The sequence below is a fragment of the Nyctereutes procyonoides genome, unplaced genomic scaffold, assembly GCF_905146905.1.
Source record: "Nyctereutes procyonoides isolate TBG_1078 unplaced genomic scaffold, NYPRO_anot_genome, whole genome shotgun sequence".
NCBI lineage: Eukaryota > Metazoa > Chordata > Mammalia > Carnivora > Canidae > Nyctereutes > Nyctereutes procyonoides.
Window position 1 is genome coordinate 36,704,740 of NW_026575020.1, and position 21,817 is coordinate 36,726,556.

General features: G+C 53.7%; 1 protein-coding gene across 2 annotated transcripts; it reads left to right on the forward strand.

The window, feature by feature from the left end:
• The first annotated feature begins 1,966 nt into the window (after positions 1 to 1,966).
• Positions 1,967 to 21,755, forward strand: SH3GLB2 (SH3 domain containing GRB2 like, endophilin B2). Of its 2 annotated transcripts, XM_055318669.1 has the most exons (12): positions 1,967 to 2,195; positions 7,119 to 7,260; positions 8,181 to 8,309; positions 14,901 to 15,034; positions 15,299 to 15,391; positions 17,511 to 17,573; positions 19,117 to 19,140; positions 19,574 to 19,663; positions 20,105 to 20,205; positions 20,436 to 20,450; positions 20,546 to 20,783; positions 21,080 to 21,755. In XM_055318669.1, exons 1-12 carry the CDS (start codon positions 2,133 to 2,135, stop codon positions 21,185 to 21,187), a joined length of 1,200 nt encoding a protein of 399 aa, XP_055174644.1. In that variant the 5' UTR covers positions 1,967 to 2,132; the 3' UTR covers positions 21,188 to 21,755. The 2 variants fall into 2 exon arrangements, with proteins under 2 accessions (XP_055174644.1, XP_055174654.1); XM_055318679.1 differs by lacking the exon at positions 20,436 to 20,450 and having other exon boundaries at positions 1,970 to 2,195.
• Positions 21,756 to 21,817: the final 62 nt, after the last annotated feature.

Below are 21,817 nucleotides of genomic sequence, written 5' to 3' on the forward strand. Positions count from 1 at the left end.
GGAAAGGGCAGAGGGGAAGAAGCAGATTTCCCACTGACCACAGAGCCTGATGTGGGGCTCAATCTCAAGACCTGAGCTGAAATTAAGAGTCGGACACTGAGGGATCCCTGGGTGGTGCAGCGGTTTGGCACCTGCCTTTGGCCCAGGGCACGATCCTGGAGACCTGGGATCGAATCCCACGTCAGGCTCCCGGTGCATGGAGCCTGCTTCTCCCTCTGCCTGTGTCTCTGCCTCTCTCTCTCTCTCTCTCTCTCTCTGTGACTATCATAAATAAATAAAAAAATAAAAAAAAAGAGTTGGACACTGAACCCACTGAAACACCCAGGCGCCCCAAATAAAATTTTTTAAAGATTTTATTTATTTATTTATTTATTTATTTATTTATTTATTTATGACACACACACACACACACACACACACACAACACAGAGGCAGAGTCACAGGCAGAGAGAGAAGCAGGCTCCATGCAGGGAGCCTAATGTGGGATTCAATCAGGTCCTGGGCTGAAGGCGGCGCTAAACCACTGAGCCACTCGGGTCGACCTACATTTTTTTTTTTTTAACAGTGCTTGATGTGAGTTATTGAATGAGTGAACATATAAGTATACTGATATATGCCTGTGAAGATGATACGGCTGGATGCTCAATGAATGAAATAGACCACCACAGGCAAACTTTGGTAAATAAATGAATGATCAGTACAGATGAATACAAGCACATAATATAATGATGGCTCCAAAGAGCTAATAAACAAAGACTCTTAAATGGGTGCACATTAAGTCACCTGGAAGTTCCCAAACTCCACCTGCCTGGGCTTCATGCCTGCTAAGAGAACCAGTCTGGGAATAGATCTGGGGTCTGGATTTTGAACAAAATCCAGATGACTGGGATTTATGATGGGGAATATGATGGGGACAGGCTGGGGTATATGATGGGGAACTGAGGTTAGTATGTGGAGATAAACAAGTCAGGTATCCAGAGGATGGAGCCAGGGAGGAGACAGTGCCAGTTCAGGAAGAGAGCTCTCCACTGCATTAAAAGGTAGTGTAGAGGTAGAGACAGGTAATAAGCCCCCTCTAAGGTCCATGAATGGGAGGATGTACCTGCAGTCTATTCCATTGTCTGTCCAGGGCTATGAGGAGGTAAGTTCAAGATCAGCAAGTGTCCCTGCTCTAAGGGCAGCCCATTCCACTACCTTGGCCTCCCCACTTATCCTCCCTCCTTCACGTACACCGTCACCCAACTTTGGAGAACCAGAGGGCTTCCAGGGAACAAACAACCAGAGGAGTCCCCAGCCAGCCTGTGCCCTGTCTCAGATGTCCTTAGCATCACCAAGGTCAATGGCAGAAGACGGGGACTGGAAAGGTCAAGGTAGTGGTGAATGGTGGTGGGCTGTACAGAGACCCAGAACAAAAGAGGCAAAGGAATAGGAAGACAGAGGGCCTAGTAGAAGAGTGGGGTGCGAATGGTCAAAGGGACATGAAGAGGCACAAGTTGGCAAGGGGCTGTGGAACAAGGAATGGAGAGAGGCCAGTCAGATGGCAGGCAGAAGCCATAGGGGGCAGCAACCAGTTGCATCAAGACCGGAGGCCTCCAGCCCCGCGGAGCGCCTAAGACTCCGCCCCCGAAGTCCACGCCCCGCCCCGCGCGCTCCGCTGGCTCCTCCCCCGACGCCCGCGCCCCGCCCTGCGCGCTCCCTCGCCTGCTCCCCCGACGCCCGCGCCCCGCCCCGAGCGCTCCGCTGGCTCCTCCCCCGACGCCCGCGCCCCGCCTGCGCGCCCTCGCCTGCTCCCGCCCGCGCCCGCCGCGCGCTCCGGCTCCTCCCCGACGCCGGCGCCCCGCCCTGCGCGCTCCCTCGCCTGCTTCCCCGACGCCCGCGCCCCGCCCTGCGCGCTCCGCTGGCTCCTCCCCCGACGCCGCGCCCCGCCCTGCGCGCTCCGCTGGCTCCTCCCCTGCGGCCTGCGCCCCGCCCTGCGCGCTCCGCTTTGCTGGGCGGGGGCGGCTGCGGGCCGGCGGGCTTGCTGAGGGAGGGCGCCCCGGCAGCAGGTGGGCGGGGTGCGGGCCGGCGGCGGCGGCCGGCTGGGAGCTGCCAGGCTGCGCTCGGGTTGAGCGCGGCCGGCCATACGTCGCGCCATGGACTTCAACATGAAGAAGCTGGCGTCGGACGCGGGCATCTTCTTCACCCGGGCGGTGCAGGTGAGGCCGTGCGCCCTGGGCCTCGCGCGGCCGGCTCTCGGAGCCCGGATGTGGGGCGGGCCGGGAGCGCCCCTACAGTAGAGCCGGGGGCGCAGGGGAAGGCCCTCGAGGCTGCCGAGCCCTCCCCGCTGCGGGGACACCCTAGCTCCCCACATCCCCTACTGCTACTCTGCCCAGAAGAGAGAAGAGCCCGGGGCGGCCGGCCAAAGTGGCCGCACTCAGCGGAGCGGGGGGCCGGGGCTGAGCCGGCCACAGCCCTGCTGCCTTAGGGGAGGTATCAGGGGCCACCGTTTCGACTGGCAGGGTTACTCTGCTGCCGTGGCTCCCGCCCCAGGAGGGGAGAGAGGACCAAGGGGGCTCCTGCCTCCCTGCCCTTTCTCAGCAGTGACTCTGGCAGGCGTTTGGAGGCCTGAGCCCCAGGCCTAGGGACCATGCACCCGCCACGACCCCTTCTCCGAACTCAGTCTCCGCACCTGTGCAATGGGCTGGTGGTACTGATTCCCTCAGGTCCCCTTTACACGCCTGGATAGTCAGTCCGGAAGCCAGGAGGGCTGAGATTATTTCCTTTCTGCTCCATGGGAGGCCTGTTTCCTCTTATTTCTCTGAGCCTGGGGGATGGGGAGAAGACTGAGGTCTGGCTGGGTGCCCTCCTTGGGCAGCTGTCCAGGCTGGTGATGCTGGGATTGGAACAAGTCCTATCCAGTCTGGGGCCAGGAGAGAAACTGAGGTATCCTAATGTAATAGTGAAGACCTGGAGTCAGCTCTGGGCATGGATGCTCCCTCTTCTGACCTTGAGGAAGGGACTTCATCACTTGGTTTCAGTTTTTCAATCTGAAAAATGGGATTAACAACCCCTCCCTCCCAGGATGGGTGTGAGGGTTCCTTGGTACTCTGCATGTACATGCTATGCTCACTGAAGGCAAGCTTACACGGTGCCTGGGTGACTCAGTTGGTTAAACATCTGCCTTCAGCCCAGGTCATGGTACCAGGATCCTGGGATAGAGCCCCAAGTCAGGCTCCCTGCTTAGCAGAGAGTCTGCTTCCCCCTCTTCTCTGCCCCTCCCTGAAATCATGCTCTCGCTCTCTCTCTCTCTCTCTTTCTCAAATTAAAAAAAAAAAATCTTAAAAAAAAATAGAGGCAAGCTTACTAATGGTGTTAGTGTAGTTACTGTTGCACCTGTGTGGCATGTGACCTTAGGCAAGTCACTTTTCCAGCTTCTGTCAATCGGGTGTAACACCACTCTGCCTCCAAGAGTGGCTGCAGACTTGGGGCTTGGCCTGTCGCAGTGCTCTGGGATCAGGTCCTTTTGTTTATCCTTGCTGTTGTTGTCAGTTCTCAGGAGAAACCCAGCCCCAGTCTCTCAGAAACCCATGTGCTCGTGTTTACTAGAAAGCACTGTGCCCCATGTCCCATTGAGGATTAGTGCCCCAGTGAGGATTTGTGGCTTGGTGTTGCATGCCCCACAAGTGACCCCAGCCCTAGTGGACCCCAGAGCCCCTTGGCAATCTCCATTTCATCTGGAAGGTGGGGAAACCTCCCCAGTGTTGGTATGGCAACCACTCTATCTCCCACATCTGGGAAGAACCTGATCTGCCCGTTTCCTGCTGCTGTGGGGCCCTGGCACCTGAGTTGGCCAGAGCCTGCAGAGCCTGGGGTGTGGGGAGGCTTGAGCCCTGTAGCCTCACTTCTCTGGGTGGGGGCAGGCCCACTGGGTCACCCATACTGGAGTGGGAGCCAGCGCCCAGGCTCCAGACTCTGGGGTGGAGGAGGGAGCTGGCAGCTTTATAAATAGAGGCTTTCTCTGGCTCTGCACGCCCACCCCCTGCTGCTGCCATCTTGCAGGGAGTAGCCTCGGACTCTGCAGATATCAGCCCCTGAAGCTTGGGGCCCTTACTCTTGGTAGGGGTGGGGCAGGGTGGCAGGCCAGAGGAGAAAGGGGCTTGACATGTGACCTGTGTAAGAGAGGGCCCTCGGGACCTGCGGAGGCCTGGCTGCCCAGAGATTGGAGTCAGTCAAGGAGGGATGGGAGGGAGTGTTTCATTATCAGTGTGTGGGCAGCTCCTCTGCATAGGTGCCTCCTTGCCACATCCCAGGACATGGTGGGTAAGCAGTCAGTCCCTCTGTGTACCAGGGACACCTTTTTTTTTTTTTTAAATTTATTTATTTATGATAGTCACAGAGAGAGAGAGAGAGAAAGAGAGGCAGAGACACAGGCAGAGGGAGAAGCAGGCTCCATGCACCGAGAGCCCGATGTGGGATTCGATCCCGGGTCTCCAGGATCGCGCCCTGGGCCAAAGGCAGGCGCCAAACCGCTGTGCCACCCAGGGATTCCCCCCCCCTTTTTTTTTTTTTAAATTTCCAGGGACACCTTTTAGAGCCTTGCTGCACCCACATCCAGTATGGAACCTGAGCTTGACTCTGGGAGGGCAGGATTCCTTTTGCATGGGTGATTCTAGGGTGGCTTCCCTGTCTCCAAACAGTGCCTCGAAAGTCAGGAAGGGTTTGGTCCAGGGGCTGGGGATAGCACAGCTAAGGGTATTGAGGCAGAAAAACCTAAGGGATACTGAGTATGGTGCTAGTATGGGTGGGAGAGGGCAGTGGAAGCCATAGTATTAATGCTATTAGTAGTAACCATACCTATAGTAGTAGTAGTGGTAGAAGGAATAATAGTAGAAGCCAAGAGGAGACGGTGGCACTCTCATCATCTGAGCCAGGCAGGCAGCACTGGACATGGGATGGATGCCCAAGAGGTCGGAAAGCCCCCATAGGATGTTGAACCTGGGTGGATGTGGGGTGTGAGGAATGGGTACCCTGAGGCTCAATGGGAAGTGACTGCTGTTAACCTTGCACATTTGGGTGACATGGTCACCTGAACTCGGGTGCCTGGTACGATTGGGGCTGGGGGGTTCCTAGGTAGCTCGGAGGAGGAATATGAAGGAGGCCTGCTATTTGTTTGTTTGTTTGTTTGTTTTTTGAGGCCTGCTATATGTGGTGATGATGACAGCAGCTGACATTTATTAGGCCTGTGCTGTGCATTTCCAAATATTCTGTGAGATAGATCCTATTATCCCCATTCGCCAGGGCAGGGGTGCTGAGGACCAGAGAGGTGACTTTGTCTCTCTAAAGCTTGGTTTCCTTATCTGGAAAATGGGGGCCAAGGCTACCCCTTGAGAGGCTGGGTGAGGTGAGGCCTGCTCAGGGCCTGGCTCTGGGAGGCCCCAGTATAGGGAATGTGAGGAGACCCAGGAATGGGGAGAGGTGGGAAGAGGCCAGGAGCAGCTGGTTCCCAGGTAGGGAGCCAGTCAGGCCTTAAGCCCTGAGAGAGAGCCAGTCAGGCCCAGCCCTACAGAGAGAAACCCAAGCCCTGTTGCATAATTGATGGCTGCCCAGCACTATCCAATTATCGGTGGCTGCCTCCAGCCCCTCCAGCTGGGCTGGAGCTGTCCTCGACCTCTGGATGATTTGTTGCTGCCAACTAGTCTGGGAAGGGCCTCCAGACTACCAGCCCACGATGACCCTGACTTGAGCACAGAGTGCCCCTTACTTAGCCTCAGTGGCATCATCTGTGACATGGGAAACCTGACCCAGCTATCTTAGAGGGCTGTCGGAGAAGTCGGTGGACCATTGGTGTCAAGTGCTTAGCCCAGGGTTGGGCCACCATGTGGTCACCGGTATCTGCTGTCATTATTGCTGATCTCACCCCCACAGATCTGCACCCTTTTGCTATTTGGCTATGACTTTGAGCAGGCTCTTTCTGCTGGAGCCTTCTAGATCAGAGGGGCCAGGACTTGGACCAGTCACAGATTGTTCCTGCTTGGCCCACATGGCTTCTGCCATCTGACCCATGGGAACATCTTGGTTCCTGCCTGGCCTTGGGGCAGGGCTGCCGAGCCTTCTGGGCCATGTGCATGCCCAGCAGTTGGCTCTGATGGGCTAGTGCTGTTCCTGTCCACCACACCAGGCGACCAGAGGCCAGCCATGTGGCTGTTCTGCCCACACACACTCCCTTTCCTTCCCAGCTGCTTCTCTACCCATCAGCTTCATGGCAGCAGCACCTTACCCTGAACACTGACTTCCTGCCAGACCCCAGGCTTCATGTCTTACCCACATCTTTCTTTCTTTCTTTTTTAAAAAAAAAAAAAAACAAAAAATTTTTTTGAGTAGGCTCCATACCCATCATGGAGCTCAGGCTCATGACCCTGAGGTCAAGAATTGCACACTCCACTGAGCCCCCCAGGTGCCGCTTACCCACATCTTTCTTATTTCATCCTATTTCAGCTGTGAGGGAGCAGCTATTATTTATTATTCTCATCTTTGAGCTCAGGAAACTGATGCCAGAGAGGCAAAGCCACTTGCCCAAGGTCACACATCTCATCAGTGGCAGAACTGAGATTGAAGCAGGTCCCCCTAATTCTGGGGCCTGGATTCCTCCCACTCACTCCCCTGACACACCTTCCCTGATGGCTTTTGGTCCCCCCAAGGAACCCCACAATCACCCTAGACTTTGCTTGTACCCCATTTATTCCCTGAATACCTGCTACCAAGTGCTTTTCTTCAGAGTCAGGTTAAGAGGACCCCTAGAAAAAGGCCCCCAGTGACTCCTTATTCCTCTAAGTTATATGCCAGATTTCGTACAAATGTGCATTTTTGTGGATGGGTGGGGGGAGGTTTTTTAGCTTTCTGGATTTCCAAAAGAAGCCATGATCCCCAACCTCTGGTCCAGCCTAATTTTACAGAGGGGCACATTGATGCACAGAGCAGGGTTGTAACTTGATCAAGGTCACAGAGCAGGTTAGGGCAAAACCAGTTTCTTGACCTCGGGCCTGGTTCTAGCTTGGGGGGGAGGTGTAGAAGCGTGGGTAGGGGCAGTCTTCGATTCCCCCCTCCTGAGCTCTCCCCACCCCTCAACCCTGCCCCCACAGTTCACAGAGGAGAAATTCGGCCAGGCTGAGAAGACTGAGCTGGATGCACACTTTGAAAACCTTCTGGCCCGGGCAGACAGCACCAAGAACTGGACAGAGAAAATCCTACGGCAGACAGAGGTGCTGCTGCAGCCCAACCCTAGTGAGTGGGTGTTGGGTGGCCCTAGGTGCAGGGTGGGAAGCCAGTGGCAGGAGGCTCCAGCTGCACAGACCATGCTGGGTGGGACTGGGTGGCAGGCAGGATATGGGTCAGCTTGTTGGGGCTTCTAAAGCCTGCTGGGAAAATAAAGAAAGAAAGAAAAGAAAAGAAAGAAAGGAAAGAAAGAAAGCAGGCCGGCCAGCCAGCCAGCCAGCCTGCTGGGGGCAAGGGGCAGATAAAGAGAACAGCAGACTTGGTGATGGGCTCCAACGGGCACTCTCTGGGGTAGCAGAAGTGTTAAGTTTTGCACAGAGGAGTTGAAAAATATGCTTGAAACTAAAACACACTTGAGAGAAGAGGCAGGAAAAACATGAGCCAGGTCTTTTGAGAGGGCAGCAGGACCCAGAGATTGAAGAGGGCTTTCCCAGAGTCACACTGCAATGAGCATGAGCAAGGAACAAGCAGATGCAACGGGCAGGAGAACCGTGGGGGAGGGAGGGGTGTCTTGGGGTCATGATGCCTATCCGGCCATAAGTTTGCTGTATAACTGAGTATCCCAGGAGCTTTCTGGAGCCAGCGCCAGAGCACTATCCATATGTATGTCAGCTCCTGTAAATCCATATTGTACAGAGGGGGAAGTGAATGGGCCTTCACTTTGGGGCTGTCACCCCAGCTATGTGACCTGGGGTAAGCATTTCATGTCTCTGAACTGTGTTTTCCTCCTCTCTGGAGTGAGGGGTCCTACAGGGTAGAGTGGCAGTTTCACTGGATTGAGATGAGCACTAGAAAGAGAATATTCGGCAAGTCACCAGGCCAGGCACCTCCATGGGCAGGCCCTGGTCTGGGTCTGTTTCTGTCCTCATGGCTTCCATCCTTGGGTTGTACTGAAGAGCCCTGTGGCTTTGGCTGCTGTCTCTCTGCAGGTGCCCGAGTGGAGGAGTTCCTGTATGAGAAGCTGGACAGGAAAGTGCCCTCCAGGGTCACCAACGGGGAGCTACTGGCGCAGTACATGGCAGAGGCAGCCAGTGAACTGGGGCCCACCACTCCCTATGGTGAGCCAAGCCCCATAACCAGCGTCAGGAGTCATAGTCTCTTGTTCTCGAACTTCCTCCATCCCTCCCTTCCTCCCTTCCTTTCTTGTCTTTTTTTAAGTACACAAATAATACCTACTTGTAAAAATTCATGAAATGAATAAAAATGAAAAAATTTTGAAATAAATGAAAATAAATAAATGAAAAAATTCATCCTACTTGTTTAAACTTCAGTCAATGCAGATGAAAATAGAATGAGAAATGGAAGTCTCTCTTAACCAGTTTTGGTTTGTGTGCATTTTTTAATGGGATCGTACTGTGTGTACCATTCTGCAATCTGATTTTTCAGCCTGGTATTGTGTTAGCTTCCTCTTCACAGTGGCACTTAGAGAGCCACCTCAATCTTTTTATTTTAATTTTTAAAGTTTTATTGAGATACAATTTACATACTAAAAATGCATCTGTTTTAAGTGTGTAATTCAGTGCTTTTTAGTAAATTTACAGAATTGTGCAAACATCTCCCCAGTCTGATTTAAAGAATATTTCTGTTACCTGCAAAAAGTGCCATGTCTACTTAGTCTCCAGTCCTGCCCCCTGCCAACTGCTAATGTGCTTTGTATGCCCATAAATGTGCTTTTTCTGAACATCTCATACAAATGGAATTATATGGTATGTTGTATGTTTTCTTTAAGATTTTATCTATTTTCTAGATAAAAGAGAGAGAGTGTGCATGCACATGCTCATGAGGAGCAGAGGTGGAGGAGGGGAAAAGAATTCCAAGCAGACTCCACTGGAGCCGGACTTGGGGCTCAGTCCTGTGACCCCCAAGAGATCATGACCTGAGCCAAAACCAAGAGTCAAACACCCAACCAACTGAGCTGACCAGGCGCCCCATAGCGTGCTATATTTTTCATCTGGCTTCTTTTACTGAGTGCAGTATCTCTGAGTTTTTATCCATGCTGTAATGTGATTCAGGATTTCATTCCTTGTTATTGTTGGATAGTATTCCATTGTATCCTAGGCTACATTTTCTTTATCCATTCCCCATTTGATAGACATTTGGGTTGTTTCCTTAAGAGCGTTTGCACACAGAACTTTGTAAGGACCTATGTTTTCACTTCTCCTGGATATCCACCTACGAATGGACTGGCTAGGTTATATGGTAAACTTACGTTTAGCTTTTTAGGAAGTTTACCAAACTGCCTTCCAGAGTGGCTGTGTACTTTTCTGCTCCCACCAGGATGGTGGTTAATTTCCCGGTATTTGTGGATTTTCCAAGTTTCCTTCCGTTGTTGATTTCTAATTAATTTTACTGTGGTCAGAGACAATGCTTGTATGACTTTAATCCTTTTACATTTATTAAGACTGATTTATGGCCTAGTATATGGCCTCTCCTGGAGAATGTTGGTGTTCACTTGAGATCATATGTTATGTTGTTGTGGAGTGGAGTATGGTAGAGGCCACAGGCCAAATTGGTTGATAGGGTTGTTCTAGCCTTCTGTGTGCCTGCTGATTTTGTCTTGTCCTATACATTTTTTTAATTATTCATTTATTCATGACAGACACACAGAGAGAGAGAGAGGCAGAGATACAGGCAGAGAAGCAGGCCCCACGCAGGGAGCCCGACATGGGACTCGATCCCGGGTCTCCAGGATCACGTCCTGGGCTGAATGCAGGCGCTAAACCGCTGAGCCACCCAGGGATCCCCTTGTCCTATACATTTTTGAGAAGAATTGAAGTCTCCCAACTCTGTTGAATTGTCTGTTTCTGGCTTCAGTATGTCAGTGTTTGCTTTGTATATTTTTGGAGATCTTTTGTGAGGCCCGTATGTTATTGTTATATCTTCCTGATGAATTGACTCTTAATGTAAAATATTGTTCTTTGTCTTTGGTCACATTTACATTAAAGTCCCTTTTATCTTATAGCAGTTCACGTGCTCCTATTCTCTTACGGTTATTATTCACATAGCATACCTTTTTCTGTCCTTTTATTTTCAACCTATTTATGTCTTTAAATCCAGTCTTTATTATAGACAGTATATATTTGGATTTTTTTTTTTAAATTCACTCTGACCATCTTTACCCTTTGATTGGAGTGTTTAATCCATTTATATTTAATGCAATTATTGGTGTGGTTGGATTTACATATGCCATCTTATTATTTTCTTGAAGACTCAGGTCATTTTTGTTCATCTGACCCTCCTTTACTCCTTCTTTTGTGTTAAATAGATATTTTCTAGTGTAACGTTTTAATTTCTTTTTTTTAATTTTTTTAAATTTTTTTTTGTTTTATTTATTTATGATAGGCACACAGTGAGAGAGAGAGAGGCAGAGACACAGGCAGAGGGAGAAGCAGGCTCCATGCACCGGGAGCCTGACGTGGGATTCGATCCTGGGTCTCCAGGATCGCGCCCTGGGCCAAAGGCAGGCGCTAAACCGCTGCGCCACCCAGGGATCCCTTCTTTTTTTTTTTTTTTTAAGATTTTATTTATTCATGAGAGACACACAGAGAGAGAGGCAGAGACATAGGCAGAGGGAGAAGCCGGCTCCATGCAGGAAGCCTGATGTGGGACTCGATCCCAGGACTCCGGAATTACTCCCTGAGCCAAAGGCAGACACTTAACTGCTGAGCCACCCAGGCGTCCCATCTTTGTTGCTTTTTTAACAAAGTTTTTCTTAACTGGTTTTACAATATGAATTACAATGTATATTTTAATTTATCCCAGTCTGTTTCAGGATAATATTGACTTAATTCCAGTAAAATAAAGACACTTTACTCCAATATAACTCCATCCCTTTTCCCTTTCTTTGTGCTATTATCATATATATTTCATTTCTATTTTGTATGAGCCTGACTATACGCTTTTATAGTTATTTTATGTAGTTTTTTTTAAATCAGTTAAGAAGGAAAATAATATGCTTGTATTGTCTTTTATATTTGCCTGTTTAATTATCTTTACTGGTGGCCTTTTTTTTTTAAAGGAAATTTCTTTTTTTTTTAAAGATTTTATTTATTCATGAGAGACACAGAAAGAGAGAGAGAGAGAGAGAGAGAGGCAGAGAAGAGACACAGGCAGAGGGAGAAGCAGGCTCCATGCTGGGAACCCAATGTGAGACTGGATCCCAGGTCTTCAGGATTAGGCCCCAGGCTGAAGGCAGCGCTAAACCACTGAGCCACCCAGGCTGCCCTTTACTGGTGGTCTTTATTGCTTTATGTGGATTCGGCTTACTATCTGGTGTCATTACCTTTGAACCTGAGTATTTCTTCTATGGCAGGGTATCTACCAATGAATTTTCTCAGTCTTGTTTCTCTGGCAATGTCTTTATTCCATGTTCACTCTTGTAGGACAGTTTTGCTATATGTAGTATTCTTGGATGAGAATTTTTTCCTTTTTTTGCTTTGACTATATCATTTCTTTTTTCTTTTTTTTTTTAAGATTATTTATTTAGGGATCCCTGGGTGGCGCAGCGGTTTGGCGCCTGCCTTTGGCCCAGGGCGCAATCCTGGAGACCCGGGATCGAATCCCACGTCGGGCTCCCGGTGCATGGAGCCTGCTTCTCTCTCTGCCTGTGTCTCTGCCTCTCTCTCTCTCTCTCTGTGACTATCATAAATAAATTAAAAAAAATTAAAAAAAAAAGATTATTTATTTATTTGACAGAGAGAGAGAGAGCACAAACAGGGCAAGTGGCAGGCAGAGGGAGAGGGAGAAGCAGGCTCCTTGGGGAGCAGGGAGCCTGATGTGGGACTTGATCCCAGTATCCTGAGTTAGGCCCTGATTAGATGTCTAATCAGTACACCCAACATGGGGCTCGAACTCAGGGCCCTGAGGTAGCTTGTGTGCTCCACCAACTGAGCCAGGCTGATACCTGGCCTCATTTGTTTCTGATGAGAAGTCATTCTTTAATTTCCTCCTGGCTCCCTTGTTTGTGATGAGTTGCTTTTCTCTTGCTGCTTTTGAGACTTTTTGTCTTTGTCTTTCATCAGGTTGACCAATATGTCCTGGCTGTTGATCTCTTTGATTCATCCCATTTTGGGTTTGTTGAGTTTCTTGGATATGGACATTAGTGTTTTTCATCAAAAATCAGAACATTTTCAGCTATTATTTCTTCAGATATTTTTTCTGCCCCTTGCTCTCCTCTTCTTCTGGGACTCCCATTACTCATATGTTAGTTTGTTTCATTTCTCTTTTTGTTCTTCTGATGAGGTCATCTCTATCGATCTTTTAAGTGGTGAATTTTCCTTCATCTAGCTCACCCTTGCAGTTGAGCCCTTCTGGTGGATTTTGCATATCAGTTGTGATACTTTTCAACTGCAGAATTTTATTTTATTTTTAATACTTTTCTTTCTTCCTTCTTTTTTTAAGATTTATTTATTTATCCATGAGAGACACAGAGAGAGAGGCAGAGACACAGGCAGAGAAAGAAGCAGGTTCCTTGCAGAGAGCCTGATGTGGGACTCGATCCTGGATCCTGGGATCAGGCCCTGAGCTGAAGGCAGACGCTCAATCACTGAGCCACCCAGGCGTCCCGATTTTTTTTAATACTTTTCATCTCTTTCTTGATTTACGTTATTTGATGAGTCATTGTCATCTTACTCTTTAATTCTTTAAGCATTAAAAAAACAAAAACAAAAACAGGGGCGCCTGGGTGGCTCAGTCATTTAAAGCATCTGCCTTCAGCTCAGGTCATGATCATGGGTTTGAGCCCTGCATCAAGCTTTTTGCTCAGTGGGGAGTCTGCTTCTTTCTCCCTTTCCCTCTCTGCTCCTTCCCACTGCTTGTTCTCTCTCTCAAATAACATTTTAAAAAGGCATTTTAGGGCAGTCCCGGTGGTGCAGGAGTTTAGTGCCGCCTGCAGCCCAGGGTGTGATCCTGGAGACCCGGGATCGAGTCCCATGTCAGGCATGGGACTGCATGGAGCCTGCTTCTCCCTCTGCCTGTGTCTCTGCCTCTCTGTGTCTCTATGAAGAAATAAATAAAATCTTTAAAAAAAAAAAGGCATTTTAAAAAACATAGTTGTAATTGCCTAGAAGTCTTTGCTAAATCTAGGGCACCTGAGTGGCACAGCAGTTGGGTGTCAGACTCTTGGTTTCAGCTTGGGTCATGGTCTCAGGGTCATGGGATTGAGCCCTATGTCAGGCTCCGTGCTTGGCGGGGAGTCTGCTTGAGGATTTTGTCTCCCTCTCCCTCTGCCTTGCTCCCTCCCACCCCCAACACACATGTACTCTCTCTCCCTTCCTTCTTCCCTCTGTCTCTTTCAAATCTTTTGTTTTCTCTCAAATCTTAAAAAAAATATTTGCTAGATTTAACAACTGAGTGTCCTTAGAGATGGTAACTATTGATTGCTTTTTTCTTCTGTGTATTGAGCATACCTAGGTATTTCTTTGTGTGTTGCACAGGGTTTTGTTGAAATACAGACATTTTAGATAATATAGTAGCTATGGATTTTGAATCACTTAGGGGTTGTTCTTGCTGCTTGTTGGCTTAGAGACTTGCCTGAGCTAATTGTTTAGAGTCTGTGTGCAGCTACTGCTTTTGCTTTTTTTTTTTAATCATTCTTTTTATTTTCAAGCTAGCTTCCTAGGGCTTGCTCCTGGGTTAGCATATGTTAGTAGTCAGGCAGTGATAGATTATTCAGAGGTTGCACTTAAACATTTTGCACCATTAAGGCTTTGCTGATGAATTTGTGGGTGTGTTGGGGAACACATTCAACGTTCAAGTAGTTTATAAGTCTGCCTAGCTTTTGCTTTGTATGGAAAGCCTCACATTTGGCCAAGGATGAGTAGATACCCAGGGTCCTCTCCAGTCTCTCCTGAGTATGCTACGCATACCTGTGCAGCCTTCCAGACCACCAGAGATAACCTGGGAGTTTGTCAAGGCCCAAATGACGATCTCATTCCAAGGTCTCCTATTAAATTTCTGGCAGACCTGTTCCAACCAGTATTCCCTATTCAAATCAGCTGTGATGTTGTTCTTTCCCAATTATCTCAATTATCTGCCATTGAGATCACTATTGTTTTTGACAAGGTCCCATGGATTTTTCTGTGCTGCAGCCCCAATCAAGTCAGCCCCCATACCACTACCTTCCCCTGCAACCAACCCCCTAGCTCCCCACCCCTGCCCACCTAGCAGTGAAGCTGCCCACCTCAGGTAAAGTTACAACACCACAGGGTGGATGAGAAGGGAGTTCCCTCCTCTGGCTGGAAAGCCACAGGCTCCTGCTGTTCTTAACCAAGGTCCTGTAGTTCCTGAGTAAATAGTCTCGGTTATTTGCCTTTGATCAACTTCCCGAGTCCAGAAATGTTTGCTTTTGACAATTATATCCACTTTTATAATTGCTTTTTGGGAGCAGGATTTGTTGAGCTCCTTTCTGTGTTCTGGAAGTTTTAATGCTGAGTGCTGTTCCATGTTTTGGATGTCCCACTATTTATTTGTCAGTCTCCAGTTGATAGATGTGTAAGTTGCTCCATATGTGTCCAGGCTAGCCATTCTGCATTGAGCATCCTTTGCTCACGCCTCCTCAGCATGACTCTCTTTGGGCCCTCCCTTACTTCTGGGGATCAGAGCGGCCTGAACCTCAGCCTCTTCCTCACCCTTAAACTCCATTTAATCAGGGAAGACACTAATCAAGGTGGCAGAAGCTGAAAAGCGCCTGGGAGCTGCAGAGAGGGACTTTATCCACACAGCCTCCATCAACTTCCTGACACCTCTGCGCAACTTCCTGGAAGGGGACTGGAAGACCATTTCGGTGAGAACCCTGGGGCCAGTCTGCTTCCTGGTCACTGTGGCTTCCTCCTCCTTGGAGCTCTCCTCCCATCCTGGGAACCCAGGACTCCCAGGCCTCCCGTGACATGGCTCTTGTGGGCTGAGTGACAAAGAGTAGGTGATTTCCCCTGTCTGGGCCTCGGTTTCCCTGCCTGGACCAGATGGCCTCGTGGGCCAGTCCTGCCACTGCCAAGGATCCCCCAGGGCTTCCCTGGGTTTCACTCTTCCGTGTTCCCCCACCCCACAGAAGGAAAGACGTCTCCTCCAAAACCGACGTCTAGATTTGGATGCCTGCAAAGCACGGCTGAAGAAGGCTAAGGCCGCAGAAGCCAAAGCCACGGTAGGTGTCCCTTCTGGTCTCCTGCCCACCTAGCTCTGTTTAGAGCCAAGGGAGGGGGAAGGGACCTGATGTTTGGCATGATCTTTCTTCCCTGTCCCTGCCTGGAGAGGCCTGGCTGCGGGGGCGCTGGTCCTGGCTGACCACTTCTGGTCATGCCTCTCTGTCCCTACCCCCAAGGGAACCTTGACCACCCAGAGCTCTGGGCCCCAGGGCTAACATTTATGGGGTGGGTTGACCAGCAGCACCCCGACCTGGGCTCAGGGCATGCCACAGCCTCCCCAGACAGACAACCAGGTGGAGTTTCTCGCATGGCCCTGCCCTGTCCTCCCCGAATGCTCGGCTCTGTCCCCCGGCTCTGCCCGGGCATGGCTCCCCCTTACTAACTCCCCCACCCACTGCTCCAGCGCTGGTCCCTGGGTGCCCTGATGGTGTGAACCCTGGAGCTGGACCACCCACCTGCACAGGGGTATGATCGAGGGCCCTTTCAGTAGCCCCATGGCCCAGGGTCAGGCCAGGGCCTCTCCGTTTACTCTCAGCTACCTAAGTCCTGCTTGGCCCAGCCGGGCCAGTCAGTGCAGTGTGGTGCAGTTTGACCAGGGCTAGGCCAGGGCGGGGAGAGGGGGCCTGAGGGTGAGCACACTCCTGGTGTGTCAGGCTGCTTGCAGGGTGGAGGGGCCTAGAAGCCACCTCACACCCGGGAACCCCCAGTCTGGAACAGGCCAGGGGTACTACCACCTGTAACTGCTCGGGCTCTTGGCTGCCGATGAGGGTTCGGGCCCCAAACTCTCCTGCTGTCCCCCTCCCACAGTGTGGCCACTCGGGATCATGGAGTCTGGGCCTTCCTGCCTCTGGTGAGAGCCAAGGGCAGGGTCTCAGCTCATCTAGGTGTGTGGGGTCCAGACTAGAGGCAGGGGCTCAGCCACTGGAGTCTTTTCGTAGTTGGGTAGGATGACCAATGGCTCTAAGGATGACCTCTCTAAGTCACCTGGATAGGATGGTCTCCCATCACTCAGGGCTGGACAGTCTCTGGAGTACCTTGTCCAGAACAAGCTCGTCCTCCATCAGCCAGGCCAGGGGAGCCTTGCCTCAGTCACTAGAGCGGCACGACCTCTTCTCTGGTTGTCTGGCCCAGACAACCTCAAGCCCTCGGGTTAGGCCAGGTACCCTCTACGGAGCTAAGCCAGAGCCGCCCAAGTACAGTGAGCGCCCCAGAGGACCGAAGCCCGGCAGGTCATCCCTCACCCTGCCCCCTAGACACACGCACACACACATATGAAGACTCCTCCCACAGGGCAGGGTCATCTGCCCGCCTGCCTGTTCCCTGCTGTCCCCTCTTGCCAGGGCCTGGGGGGCCTGCTCCTGCCTGTGCTGTGGACTCACTAACCTCTTTGTTTTTATTCCTTTCCGTTCTGCTTTGGGTAACTTGGCTCAGTGTGAGGGAGATGTGAGTATACCTGTCCCACGTGCTGTGCTGCTTCTGGTTTGCCCACCCCAGCCTCAGGCCACAGTGGTGTGGCTGGCCCAGGGCACATCCTGGGCATTTTGCAAGCAGCTGGTCTCCCCCACCCAGAGCATCTGCCTTGCGTAGCCTCTGGTTTAGGAGGACCGCAGGCATTGGAGCCTGAGAGTCAGCTTTTTGCAAATGTGGAAAGCCTGTCACCCTGTCCATCCATGCATCCATCTGTCCACCTTGTTGTGGGGGAGGGGTCTGGTCCTTGCTGCAGGAGTGAGAGATGTGCTGTGTGGAGATTCTGGAATGGAGAAAGCTGGGGTCGGGGTGATTTGTCAGGAGGAAAGTGGCGCTAGCTGGGGTATCCAAGTGAGGCTAGGGTCCAGGGAGGAGGGGTCCAGACCCAGTCTGCGATTCACCGAAAGGCTCCCTGGCGTCTGCTTTCCTGGGCTCCCAGCGTGATCGCCCACCTGGTCTTTGTCTGACTCTCCAAGTTCCCAAGCCTACCTTGTCCCCAGGAGCTTGGAGCAGGGAGAAGGGGTCCATGTGGTATGTGGCTGCAGCCTCCTGTCCCTTGGGCCGGGACTCCTGGCCTCTCCCTGTGGGAGACTCTGGGGTGGCGCCTGGCCCTGTGTGACCCCCCTCCCCCATGACCTCTGTTCCCGCCAGACGGTGCCTGACTTTCAGGAGACTAGACCTCGTAATTACATTCTCTCGGCCAGCGCCTCCGCGGTAAGCGCCCCACCCCTGGCCGCCTGGCCTCCCTCCATGTCCCCATGCACCAGGGGGCAGCAGAGCAGCAGGAGCACGGGGCGGTCCCCAGAGCCAAGAAGGCAGCAGCCCCAACCCCGGCCGCCTGCCTGTGCTCCTGTGCCCGCATCACTGGCCTTGCTTGTCTCTGTACTGCGCTGGAGGTGGAGGCTGGGCCAGCTTCCCCGTCTCCCGGGGTCCCCGAGGCCTGCCTGCCCCCTCTCCCCGCTGGCCCACGGCGGGCTCGCTGACCCCGAGGCAGGTGACCAGGGTGGGGGTCTTCATCCAGCTGCCTCCTCAGCACATCTGACCAGTGTCCTGGCAGCGAGCAGAGGCCCGGAGAGCATGCAGGGAGAGTGGGGCACTGCGGGTGGGAGCAGCAGGTTGGGGACGGCGTGTCTGGAGGAGGCTGGTGGCACCCATGGGAGCCAGGGGACATGGGCAGTGTTGGGTCACGAAGCCTTCAGGGGTCTTGGTATCTTTTCTCTATGGCCATGTTGAGCTACTCCTAGGTGTTCACCAATTAGTTTGGGACATGGGCCAATCACACCTCTCCCTTTCACCTGTCACCAACACAGCTGTGTCTTCTCTGCCACCTTCTCTGACCTTCCATTTCCATGGGGGGTGGCACGCTCTCGCTCAGGCCCTCTAGCTCTTCGCCGCCACTGCCATCGCATGTTGCCCGTGTGTCTGTGCTCTCATGCAGTGGCCCGGCCATCGTCCCTCAGGGTGACAACCCCAGTGCACTCTGGCAGGCCCCTCTCGCTGGGTGTCCTCCATCTGTACACGTGGAGGGAGCTCCCCACGTTTTGGTTTTCTGAATGGCACTGTGGTGGGTCCGCAGGGCTGGCCTTGTTCTGCTTTCCATCTTTCTGGTTATCATCTTAGGATAGACTTCCCACACTGGGCAGGAGAAACGGGTCTCCTAAGTTGTGGTGGGGGGAGGGGGGTCTTTCTTCTTTAGACTCTGGATGACACTTCCTGCCCCCCTTCTTGGGCCGAGTGGAAGGAGGAATATCCTGGAGGGTGGAGACTGCCCTGTTTTTTTCTTTTGCCATTGAACCCCAGTGTGACTCGGGCACGAGGCTGCCTTTCTCTGCCGAAGGACAGAAAGGTTCAGTGACTGGCCTAGGGTCACACGGCCCTGCGTCCCAGCCCACCAGGCTTAGCTGATTGTCAGGGTGGGACAGGGGACACTGGGTCACCCATCAGAGCCTGGGGGCTTATGCTATAGGAGAAACCCAAGCAGGACTTCCCAGGTGGCTGTCCCCTACCTTCCCTGCATGTGGCATGTTGAACTGGACTGTGGTTGTCAGTGACCCCACTCACACCAGGCCACGTCCCAGCCTCAGCTCCTGGTTGGGTTACAGGGAGGGAGTGGGGAATGATACGGGATGGGAAGAGGTGGGGTCTTGGGGAGCTGGGGCAGGGCGTGGGATCTGGGGTTCAGCCATCCTCACCCCACTCCCCGCTGACCAGTGCCCCCTCCCTCCCCTGCTGCCCGGTCCTGTTGTGGTCTTCGAAGCTCTGGAATGATGAGGTGGACAAGGTGAGTCTGGGCTCAGGAGCCTTGGGGGCAGACTTGAAGCAGGTGGGAATGGGGGGAGGAGTCCGATTGGCTTCTAGTTCTGGCCTCTGCCCCAGGCCAGGGCCACCGTGGGGGGAGGGTATCACTTCCTCTCTGGGGAAGCCGCCTCCGTGGTTCCTCTGAGCACAGGGGGAATGGCAGTGTCACATGGCAAGGGACTGGGTGTCGAAGGTGGTGGCAGAGCACCTGCGGCTCTGTCTCTGACTGCTTGTCACAGACCAGGTCCAAAGGGGTTCCCGCTCGGGGAGCGACATTGGGTGGGCAGTGCACCCTGTCAGGTCCTACCTCCAGAGTAGGACAGGAGGCTGCTCCCGGTGGGCCTCTGGGCTGCAGGAAGAGGCTGGCAAGAGGGGAGGAGGGGGCAGCCGTCAGACACTCCCCTGTGCCCTTCCAGGCCGAGCAGGAGCTCCGGGTGGCCCAGACAGAGTTTGACCGGCAGGCAGAAGTGACCCGACTCCTGCTGGAGGGGATCAGCAGCACCCACGTAAGTCCCACCCTGTATGCCCCCCGCAGTCCACGGGCCTCCCGCCCCCTCCCCACCGCATCCCCCACCCCCACCCTGCACTGCACTCGTCCACAGGAAGGCAGGCATGGAGGTAAATCTCAGGACCAGGGGGCAGTGCTTGAGCCCCTGCTGCTGGGGTGGAACTTTAGCTTTGTTCCAAGTGCCAGAGGCTGGGTAGCCCTCCCCTGTCCCAGGGAGCAGGTAGCTGCTGGGGCAGAGGATGGAGTGCTAAAGGCCAGGGTCTGCAGAGGGACAGGGTGTCAGGGTGGGAGGGGCATCAGGGGACAGTGGCAGGGTCTGTGGGGGGTGAGGTGGGGGGAGGAGCGTCAGGGTCTGGAGGGCGTCAGGGTCTGTGGGGGCAGGTCTGGTCTGCTGGGACACCCCCTGCTCAGAGCCTCTCCCTGCCCCCGCCCCCCAAAGGTGAACCACCTCCGCTGCCTCCATGAGTTCGTGGAATCCCAGACTACATACTATGCGCAGTGCTACCGCCACATGCTGGACTTACAGAAACAGCTGGGCAGGTGCTCATTGGGGTCCCCACCCCCCCCACCCCCAGACCCAGCGAGCAGCCCCCCACCCCAGCCCCCAGGCAAGAACCTTCTGCTCCCGGAGCTCAGCCAGCTGCCCATGATGCACAGGGCGGTTAGAGGGCCATCACACACCCCTCTGGGTGGCAGGGGGGTGGCTGGCCAGGGCCGGCTCAGTACAGCTTACCTTTCCCATTGCCTTGCTTTCCCCCTCATGCCGCCAGCTCCCAGGGAGCCATGTAAGTAGCCAGATCCCCTGCCTCGGTGGCGGTGGGCCTAGGTGGTGTTCGGTGGAGCCCACGGGGATCTCGGCTGACATGTCACCCCTCCCCAGATTCCCAGGCACATTCGTGGGTACCACAGAACCTGTGTCCCCGCCCCTGAGCAGCACCTCGCCCACCACCACCGTGGCCACTATGCCTGTGGGCCCCTCTGTGGCTGGGCTGGCCCCACCGGGAGAGGCCGCCCTCCACCTAGAGGTGACCCCACCCGCTAGCGGGACCCGGAAGGCCCGGGTGCTCTACGACTACGAGGCAGCCGACAGCAGTGAGTTGGCCCTGCTGGCGGATGAGGTAGGCCCGGAGCCATGGGTGATGATGAGGTGATGGCCAAGGGCGGCTTGGGCGCCCCCCACTCCACTGCTGTCAAGTCTCTGCGGGGCCCGGGGGTGGAGCAGGGTCTGGGGTGAGTGGAGGCAGCTGCAGCTGAGGAAGCAGCCTCTCTGCAGAGCAGGTGAGGAGGTGAGCTCCCGCCTCTGGAGGTGCAGGTGGTTGGTCTCCCAGAGCCATGGCAGCCCTGTCCCTGCGCCATCGTGGCACCAGTTCTGCCCCGGCTAGGCTATGACCTCCCTCTCTGCCCTCCTCTTCAGCTCATCACCGTCTACAGCCTGCCTGGCATGGACCCGGACTGGCTCATCGGCGAGAGAGGCAACAAGAAGGGCAAGGTCCCGGTCACCTACTTGGAGCTGCTTAGCTGAGCCAGCCCCTCCCAGGCCCCTGCCCACTCTGGCCTGGGCTGGAGGATGGGACCAGCCGTGCCACTTGTCCACGGGTGACTCAGCTGCTCGGGATGGGGACACCGGCCCCATCCTGTCCGTGCCCCCGGCCATTCAGCCCCGCTTCTGGAGCCCCCTGCCCCACCTGCCTCCCCTGCCCTCCCAGCTCCAGCTAAGGAGGGAGGGCCTGGCTGCAGTGCTGGCTTCCACGCTGCACCATGGCCCCTGCAGGAAGCCGGGGTACACCTCTGGCAAGAGAGCACCTGCCTTTTGGTTGCCAAGAGCAGCAAGGTAGGGGAGGCAGACCAGTGTGGCAGGCCCGGGCCAGGTGCCGGCCCCTCTGGATGGACCAGAGCGGAGGGGCAACTGGCCGGAGCAGCGTCTCCCAGTGCTGCCCTCCCCTCCCGTGCGCACGTGGACAGCTCCTGCCGGGCTCCGTGGCTGCAGCCTGCACCTCTCCACCCTCTTTGTAACTTTAACTGATCTTTTTACTCTGCCTGTCTGCTTGCTCTCTGGCCAGTGACAAATAATAAACCCTCCTTCCCATGCATGTGGCCTGGGCTCCTGTCGGGCTGCCTTTGCGGCCGCCCTCTCTTCCCTAGGGTCCGCTGC